The sequence below is a fragment of the Cyprinodon variegatus genome, unplaced genomic scaffold (assembly GCF_000732505.1).
Source record: "Cyprinodon variegatus isolate N-32 unplaced genomic scaffold, C_variegatus-1.0 Scaffold190, whole genome shotgun sequence".
Taxonomy (NCBI): domain Eukaryota; kingdom Metazoa; phylum Chordata; class Actinopteri; order Cyprinodontiformes; family Cyprinodontidae; genus Cyprinodon; species Cyprinodon variegatus.
In genome coordinates, this window is record NW_015150643.1 from 393,322 (window position 1) to 403,479 (window position 10,158).

At 39.8% G+C, this 10,158-nt stretch overlaps 1 protein-coding gene across 1 annotated transcript in view; it reads right to left on the reverse strand.

The window, feature by feature from the left end:
* LOC107087659 (N-acetylmuramoyl-L-alanine amidase-like) overlaps window positions 1-10,158 on the reverse strand; it is a 14,981-nt gene that overhangs the window by 1,274 nt on the left and 3,549 nt on the right. The window contains exons 2-4 of the mRNA XM_015379348.1: window positions 8,365-9,192; window positions 8,067-8,277; window positions 7,694-7,988 (exon numbers count right to left, since the gene is read on the reverse strand). Coding sequence (XP_015234834.1) covers window positions 7,694-7,988; window positions 8,067-8,277; window positions 8,365-9,192 — 1,334 coding nt within the window. The remainder of the gene's footprint in view (window positions 1-7,693; window positions 7,989-8,066; window positions 8,278-8,364; window positions 9,193-10,158) is intronic.

The window sequence follows — 10,158 nt, forward strand, 5'->3', positions numbered from 1 at the left end:
CAAACTGCCACAACCAAACGGGCTTGCGAACCTTGCCTCAACAATCCCGCCCCCTTGATAAATGACCAATCACATACACTTTATTCACTCGGGCAGAAAGTCAGGCACCACTCGGGGAATTCGGAAATGCAACGGTTGGAACGGCCATTTCCCTGCGACTTTAAAAGATATTTTAGAGTTCAGTTCGATGCTGTAACCAGGAGAGGATTTACCATTAGCCAATACTAGGCAGTTGTCTAGGGCTCCAAGTTCCTGAGGGCTCCATAAAACTCTGTTTACATGTATGGTTAATGCAACTATTATTTATTTGTGCACATTATGTTTTTGATTAAAATCTGTAAAAATCCTTTTGCTAAAATGCATATTATTACAAATAAAAAATAGAGAACAGATAAGCAGATCATGGCTCATCTACGTACAGTGAAAAGAAGGACTGGGTTATTTACTTTTGCCGTTGCCTTTTTGAAAACACAGTAAGGAGCAATCAGCTAAGTGAGCTTAGTGATTGGAAAAATTCTTTCATTCCTTTTGAGACAGCATGAAAAGTCAGCTGAGTGCAAAACATAGAGAAGAAAACAACTAGAAAAGGGACAAGAAGAGAGACAAAAAGTAGGACAAATTATGTATTTCTATTTCATTAACATTTCTGTATCTGTATAATGGGTCTGTTTGATGTGTTGCCTTCTCAATTTAGAGGGCCCCCTGCCTGTCTTTGCCTAGGGCCCCAAATTTCCTAAATATGCCTTACCTGTAACTTATGCCCAACGTATGGCATAAGTGGCATGCGTCAAGAAGTACTTGCCATATTTTGATGTGTGCCAGCGCGTTTCAGCATGCTCATAACTGATACAAAACGTACCCATAGATTAATAAATATATGCAAGCTGTAGGCCTGCTCAGTGGCACAGTGGGTAGCACTGCTGCCACTGCAGCAAGAAGGTTCTGGGTTCAATTCCAGACCTGGGATCCTTCTGCATGGAGTTTTCATGTTCTCCCTGAGCATGCGTTGGTTCTCTCTGGGTACTCTGGCTTCCTCCCACAGTCCAAAAACATGACTGTTAGGTTAAATGGCTTCTTTAAATTCTCCTTAGGTGTGAGTGAATGGTTCTATGTCCTGTTTGTCTCTGGGCTGGTGACCTGTCCAGGGTGTACTCTGCCTCTCGCCTGCAGACAACACCTGCACCCCTTTATCCCCTGCTTAGGATAAAGCGTGTGAAAAAATGGATGGATGGCATATAGAGAGAGAACAAGAGAGGACCGTGGGGAACCCGACATGAGAGAGGAGCAGAGGAGTTGCCAAGGCCCAGACTCAAACATTTTGTTCAGCCAGACATGACCTGAACCACTCCAGAGCTATGCCCTGATGATGAGCTATGCCCTATGTCCTGATGTCCACCCACTGCTCCAAACGAGAGATCAACGCTTTGTGGTCCACAGTCTCGAATGTAGTAGTTAAATATAAAAGCACAAGATGAACACAGTCACTGGTGTCTGTGGGTGGAAAGATTTCATTTAAAACTCTTAAAAGAGCTGATTCTTAAAAGTGCCGTGCATTGATTTAAAAGAGGATTGGAAAACATCAAGAATATTAAGATCCTTTAAAAAGGCTATTAACTGTCTGCAAACTATCTTCTCGAGGATTTTTTAAATGAAAGGCAGTTTGGAAATTGGCCTGAAATTGGCAAGAATTGCAGGATCTAGCCCAGTTTTTTTTAATTAGGGGCTGTGGAACTGCATGTTTAAAATATACAGGGACCACACCTGAGGACAGGCTGCTACAGAGTTATGTCATTTAATGTCATGTCGGAGGAAAATGATTTGGTATTAAAATGCAAAAAAACTGATTAAAAAAAGTAAACATTGGTTGTATTTACACTTAAACGTAGCAGCTAGATAAGATGAAATGCCAGAAAAATAAGTATATTTCCGCTTAAAATGAAATAATTACATATTATTCACTTGAAATAACATAATTAAGTTTTATTTTCCATTATTTTAAACATAAATCATTTTATTCCATCAGTTAATCATCTTACCTGCCTGTCCAGGAGCCAGGACCAGTTCTACAGTGGGCCCCTGTCTCGAACCGCCCATGATGACATGATGATACTGTGTGTGGATGAAATTAAACTGATACTGCGGGTGAATGTAAGGAAGAGATGAAGAAAAGACACATTAAATATCTTCTAAATTTATTAGCAGAGGTGGCTAGTTCTAGTTACATTTACTTGAGTAACGTTTTGACAAAAGCAAACTTTTACAAGTCGTTTTATTGCACCATACTTTTTACTTTAGCTATCTTTTTGTTTTGTTTTTTGCTATCCTACCCACTATGAGTAGCTTCACTGAATGAACAATCACATTTAAACCTTAAAATCAACCAGACAAAAACATATAGTTGAGTTTGACTAAAATAAAATGATTTTTTTATAAATTTTTTGTTGTCATAATTTTCTATCTAAGCTTTCAGTCACACATAAAGGTCAAGGTAATATGCGATAAAACATATAATTTGCCACTGGAGGCAGTTTTATTCTACTATAACTTGCAGTACTGTATTGGTTTGATGGGTTTTATTTAGAAAATACATTTGAAGAAGTCTTTCTTCTCTCTGAGTCAATTATTTTCTAGTTGATTATACATTTATATATTTTTTCTGTACAACACTAGAATTTGTACAAAAAAATCTATTTTAATTACATCATTTTATAAAGAAAATCAGATGGTATGATTCTTTTATACTTGAGTGATCTTAGAAACATTAGTAAGGCCCCTTGTTACTTTTACTGAAGTACAAATATGTTAAAGTAGTGCTACTTCTAACCAGTTTGTGGAGTACTCTACTGTCCTCTGTTTATTTGAAGGTTGCTAGATGTGCAGGACCAAGGCATATCAAGATTGCACAGCTGAAGGTGATTTTTGATTGGTTGGTGTAGGCCCAATAGTCTGGGACTAATTGAGAGAAATGAAAGTGTTGCTACCCTCCCGGGTCTCCCATACAGAAACAAAAAAACATTTTTAATCGTTAAATACACTATCTAAATGTATTGTTTGTCATATTTTTTATTTGCAGTATTAAAAGCAGTTCATACAGATGTTAGCATAGCCATAAAAGGACAATAGCTGGAATGTTGTTCTGGTTTGTTTTCATTTAGGGTCCAGTTTTCACCCTTAACTGTGAGCTCGTAAATCATATGTGGGGTTCAATTCTAGGAACATCTTGGTCCGTGCAAATCCGTTAAACGTAAGCCAAAGAGTCTGTGAGATAAACTTTATGGCAGCCCAGCAGCAGAGGTGATGATAGGATTTGGGAATATATAAAGATTGTCGCCTTTGTTTCTTAAATAGATGCATCATTTATGGCTTTGATTTTATTGGCAGTGCTCCATGGGGTAGAAAAAAGTCTAATGGAAAAAATGTGATGTGAGACTAAATTTGCTGTCAGCTGAAATAGCAGCTCTGTCAGAGAACACACAAACTTTGAACCTTTCATATTTTGCTCATATTTTAATTTCATAGTTGGACCAACACCAGGTCCTGAGTGATTGTGAACTACACAAAGATAGATGAACCTGGGTCTCTGCAGCTTTTAGCATGTTTACCTCCAGCTGTATTTCTATCAGATTTGATCAGCTCCTCTGTTTCTATCTATCTGATTGCCAGAGGCTCTTCTAAATTAAATTAACTAGCTGGGCCTGGGTAGGGCCCGTTTTATTTATTTTTTTTATGGGGGAACTGAATAACACAAAAAAAAACGAGTGCAAAAGCATTTTGATATATATATATATATATATATATATATATATATATATATATATATATATATTAACATTCCAGACGTTGCAGACTCCTGATCTAACAAATTCAAACTATGATCCTATCTTAGTACAACTGAAGCTTAAAGTGGACTATATTATTGTTAAACTAAATTGTGTAGTCAAAAGATAAAATTGGTAAAAAGGGACAAATCAGTCACAGTCTCTTCTCTCATCTCATAATAATATATTGTTAAATATAATATATTTAGAATTATAATGCAAAAACTGATACAAATAAGTGAAAATGTTGTTTCCTTAATTTAAACAGGTAAATAAGATGATCTGAGGGCTGCACAGTAGTGCAGTGGGTAGCACTATTGCCTTGCACAAGAAGGTTCTGGGTTCATTTCTTGGCCTGGGGTCTTTCTGTCTGGAGTTTGCATGTTCTCCCTGTGCATGCATGGGTTCTCTCCAGGTACTCCAGCTTCTTCCCACAGTCCTAAAACATGACTGTTAGGTTAATTGGCTTCTCTGCATTGTCCTTAGGTGCGTGTGTGCGTGTGTGTGTATACCTTTCTAGCAATCAGAGTGAGGATATTTTTCCAGTTTCACCATCTGATTGAGGACCAGTTGTTGCAAAGTGAGGATGTTTTGCTGGTACTCACAAGCCATTTTGCTGCCGGTTAAGTTTAGGGCTAAAGTGTCAATTGGGTTAGGGTTAGGTATGCATTGGTAATAGTTACATTTGGGTTATTTTTAGGGTTAGGGAATAGAAAGGGTTGAAATTTACAGAAAATCAATGGTAGTTAACACATGATCCTCACTACATATAGCAGAATGAGTATGTATGTGTGTGTAGGTGTGTGCATGGTTGTGTGTCTCTGTGTTGCCCTATGACAGAATGGCAACCTGTCAAGGGTGTATTCCACCTCTTATAGTATGCCGGAGACAGACACTGGTCTCACCACGACCATGACAAGAACTAAGCGGGAGAAAAGGTGAGGACCGATGAATAAGTTGATCTGCTATGGGGATGACTAATTCTGCTCTTAAAACACGATTATTTTGTATTTGTATTTTGCTCTTGAAATAAGATAATAGAGATTTTATTTTTGTCAGGATTTTCTTTTTGATGAGCCCAGAAAGCACACCACACACACAGAGCCAGTCTAGAAGGTTTATTGAAAGTTATGAGTTGTGGGTAAAGGTAACCAGAGGCTGTACCGAACTAGAACTGGAGGTGTAGATGTGAGCATCAGCTGCAGTAATCCACAGGGAACAACGAGAGCTCCTGGAGAAACAGAGGCTGCAGTAATCCGCAGGACGACAGAGTGAGATCTGGGTGAAGCAGAGTTTTTAATAAATCCACAGGAGAGAGTTTCACTGAGCTGCTGTAAAACCCCAGGTGCAGACGAGAGAGTTCAAAGGGCAGAAGGCAAAGATCCAGCAGCGCAGCAACGGAAGCACAGAACCTGACTGACGAGGTGTTGGATTAGTGGTGACTGAATACGAACCGGTGGGGAATAGCTCAATGAGAGAGGCTTTTGTAGAGAGGCTGAAAGGTGGAGCGAGTATTGACTAATTGGTGCCTAACAGGTGTGACTAATTGCTGAGGGAGTGGAGGCTGAGCTGTGTGAGAGGAGGAGGTGCTGGAGGCGATAGCCAGGCCAAAATAGAACCATGACATCTTCTTCCTTTCATCTCAAATCATCCTTTTCTGTCTGCAAATTGTCTAACCTCCTTATTTTATTCATGTTTGTGGGTGTTTTCAGCATAGGGGCCATAACAGCTCCCTTTGGGCCCCTGTCTAGAAGTGTCCATGCTTGTTACACATTGAATGCTGAAACCTTTGGCTTGTAGCAAACTTCAGAAGCTACTTTTTTTTTTAAAATTTCCTTTTATTAACTGAACAGTCTTATGTCTATTCTGCAAAGTCCTGATCTATTTGCACCGGTCTGTCCACCTGCACTGTGTACCTTATCTTGACCTTTTTTTTCCTGATTGTTTTCTTGTTGGCTTCTTTCCTGGTTCTTCTTCAAAAAAACATGCTTATTTTTGTGTTGGTCACTTAATATCCAAAGAACACGGGTATAAATCTATGGTTGTAATATGACAAAGTCATTTTTTAGAAGAACTGCACTATGGGAAACTTAAAAAAGCTGTGAATCTTGATAAGGGCAAGCAGTCAGGCAGTTTAGTGAAGCAGATCCTTAAAATCATTGTGAAACTTTCTATCTATTCCCACCTTTAATTTTCCATTTTTTAACAAAGTGCTGGATTTTCTCTACAGTTAAACTCCTTACAATCTGCCATCCTTTTCATGCAGGATAAATCTATTCTTGCCCAAACTTGCTGGATCGGTTACACCTCCTTTCAAGGTTGTCTCTCACTTTGAGCTGATGGTTCTGTGTGTAAAATATCAATCTGTGATGATCTGTCTCCAGAGGTATAAAGCATTTAGTTTTTACAGAACTATAAATCTAACTTTAAGAGTGAGAATACTACAACTTTTACAGATTTGGCGACACTAGCTCATTCGAACAGAATCTTGAATATGTTGTTTTTCGTGTTTGTCCTCTTCTTCTTCCTCCCAGTTTTACTTCTTGACTTCCTGCAAAGGAAATGAAATATTAGTTTCAAGTAACATTCAAAATGATGAAACAAATATTTAACTTTCATGCTAAATTGTAAAAAAAACAAACTTTAATGATTGTCACATTCACACAGACTACATGGTTAAAGACATTCAGGAGTTTTGATAAAGTGAATGTAATAGATTCAAATGTCTGAAAGTAGGGATAAACCACAGCATGGATTATTGACGGACAGTTTATAGGGTGATAAAAGAAGAGCTAAAAAACGGAAGTTGTTATTTGCCTGAGACGGATGACTGATAAAACAGAAAGGAATTTAGGCATTTATTTTCTCAGGAAATACATTATTAAGCTTTAACACACGTTTTAGTACGTTTACTAGTTTTGGGGAGTGAAAAACGTAATTTAAGTCTTTTTAACAACATAAAATCGAGGGCGACCCCGATGTATATCTGAGCCATCAGCTCATTGGCACATGCGCAGAACGGATCGTGCTTCCGGGACGGATTGGGTAGTGACAGATCCTCCCTGCGTTATCGCCAACAGCCAATAACGTTATGTTAAGAAAATGGAGGGATCAGTAATGCATGTCCTCATGTGATCTCAAGTAATGCCTGTGTAATGCACCAATCAGTGGGCCAAAGCATGTGTTCTGCCATGGCTCGAGTCACAGGGCAAATGAAGTACAAATCTATTAAAAAATTAAGCTGCATTTTTAACCAAAAAAATGTCAAAACTTCCTTTTTTTCTTTTGGCAAAGCTTATCAATCTGAAATAATATTTTGAACAAATATTTCAGAATGTTTTTCACTTCGGTAGAATATGGTTGTATTTGAAAACCATTTTTTTATCAAGTAAATTAAAGGATGAGGATATAAGACAAAATATTACAATGATGTTTGTGATATAATATAAGTGATATATATATACTGTAAGAAGCAGGTGAATCTTTCTGCCATCCCATAATAGGCTTAATGGCCTATGAGAAACCTTGCAAAGTACAAACATTCGTAGAGTTTTTTTTTTCATTTCACATTCCCTATTGCCTCAAATGAGTATGTAATTGTTACAGATTTTGTACTTATTTAAAAACAACCAAACAAATGGGAATTTTGCATTCCATTAAAATGCCCTTTAACTGATAAGAGCTATTCAAGTCTAACTGAGGTCACCACCATCTTGTTTATGCTAAAGGTACAATTATGTAATGGAACCACTAGATGGAGCTAATACTGTCTACTATAGCACCAATAAAAAATGGTAGAAATGGAGTATTGTGGTGCAGAGACAACACAATGTAAAAAAATAAATAAATAAAAATAAACACAGCAAACAATTTACCCCATAGTGATCCCAACGTTTGATTTCTTGATAGAAGGCGTCTCCTGGACAGGCTGTGCTCACCACATCTCTGTGCCCTTTTATGATGTAGGAGGACACCAGTCGCCCTCCACCTACAGCACAGGATGCCAGCTGCTCTCTCACCAGATCCATGGAGTGCTGAGATGGTAGACGGCTTTGGTAATCCCCAATAAATGAGACGCCAAAGCCTTTGGAGTTGTATCCATACGTGTGGGCTCCCTGCCAGTTCCAGCCACGGCCCTCATAGATATTGCCGTCACCGCCAGCTACAAAGCTTTAGAGGAAATTAATAATAAACTTGCTGTTGTTCCTTTGCCATGTAAGAGTGATCTTACAGTGCAACTGATTTTACCTGTATCCGATGTCATCCCAGCCTCTGTCTTCTTGATGGAATTGCTGCATGGATCGCATGTCTGCAGCGCATTTCTCAAAGGTCAAACAAGGCTCGCTTGGTGTGTGGGTGTGATGGATGAATAAGTAGGTAAGAGGTAAGGACAGTTGGGTGGGTGTCCCTCTGTATGGCTCAGCACCCCATGAACACCGAGAAATGATTGGAGGACAAACTGTTAAGATATTAAGGAATACAGCATTTATATAAAACGGTTTTATTAGATTTGTTTTTATTAGATTTAGTTTGATCTTATACTCACCCATGTACATGTGAACAAACTCTTTTAATCCTTCCTTCACCACAGCCATCAGCTGCCTCTTGGTCTTAACCTCCATCTTTGGGTGTCCTGCCAGACTTTGCTGCAGGTCTATAGACTTCACCACCTGTCTGGCCAGCAAAGGAGGGAGGAGCAGGGCTTTGAAGTTCTCCCTGCGACGTCGACTGATGAGACGCGGGGCTCCGTCCATTCCCCTACTGTCCAACTGGTGATTGTAGTACTCATTGAGCAGACTGCTGAGCTTGACAAGAAGACTGGAATTGGCTGAAACCTCCTTCCCCAATACAATGCCGTCCATGCCTCCATTAACCTGAGCTGTGGTGAGCAAAGTTGGTTTGTCTGAGAGCGTGAAGACTTGGGGAGATGTTAAGTTGTCCCAACAGCCATCAGTTCCGAGCAGATTTGTGCCAGAAGAGCCGTGCCTGAGAGAAAGACCAAGATCTTTGGCTAGAGTGAGCTGGTAGAGACCTCGAACTCGTCCTCGAGTCTTGGAGAGAAGGCCAGCTTCAATACCCAGGAGGAGCGGTCCAAGGGCAACCGTGCTACCATCTGGGGTCAGAACCACTCCTTCTTCTTTGGCATCTTCCAGCACCTTGTGATGCACAGCTTTGCGAAGGTATTCTGAGAGATCAGCAGGCAGCTCAGAACCACTAGCCTCAGCATCGGGGAGGAAGTACTGGATGAAGGCATCATTAAGGCCAGCTGCTTTGCGCAGCATCTTCAACACATCACCTGGACCTAAGCCAGGGTCCTCATCTTCTATCTGCTCTACAGCCCTGATAAAGTCCTTCATGTGGTTTGAAAATGAGGCTGAAAAAAAAAACATTTATAATTTAGTCATTGACACAAACACCTTTTTAAAAACAGTGTTGAAGTAATTTTAAAGCTGAAAGGGAAGTTCTCTAAAGACTGATTCATGTAGCTGTTTCTCAACATTAATCTACAAAATTGCTAATCAGCTAATGCTTGGTGGGGATAGGTCATCTGTTGTCCTCTCCAAGACACTCCTTAAGAATCACTCACAGGTATATGCAATGCCCCCCCTGCTGTGCTTGGTACAAAGGCATTACAAACCCCCTCACACATTTGCCCATGGAACACCATTTGCCATGGCCACACTGGGCAGGTTCTCCTGAATGGAGGCCAAGGTACCACACTCTTCAGGCCCATGAAGTGGGTCTGCTAGATAATCCGAGGAGCAATCTGTTGCAAAATATTCTTTTTGCAACCTTGGAGGTGCAACAATTAATCTCAAGGCACTCAGAGAAAATTCAACCAAGTAATACAGTCAAAGTTTTCTATCTAAAGAAAATCAGATGACTGCATCCACTTATTGACACAAAGGCAATTGCCACACCAAGCATGCCTTTAGCAGCAGTGGAGAGGAAAACTCCCTTTTAACAGAAAGAAACCTCCAACAGAACCAGACTCAGTGTGAGCGCCATCTGCTAAGTTCGATTGGGGTTCAAGGAGACAGAAGCAGAAATACAGAAATAAGCAGAGATACCAAAGGCAACTGTCAAACAGATCCACAGGCAGCAACAACCCAGGAAACACAAAGCCAGGCAGATGAGCTCCAAACCTGCTTCCATGTCAAAGGATGAAAGAGAACATAGTTAGTCCTAGTCAGAGAAACAGGACAACCCTGAAAAAACGACCAAGCTCCAACATCTATAAACAAAGGTTTAAATTGGAAGCAGCACAGCTGATACTTCTCTCCAGGATGGTGTAACGGCCAAACAGTAGCATACTGGATGAAGCTACTATCATGAGAAA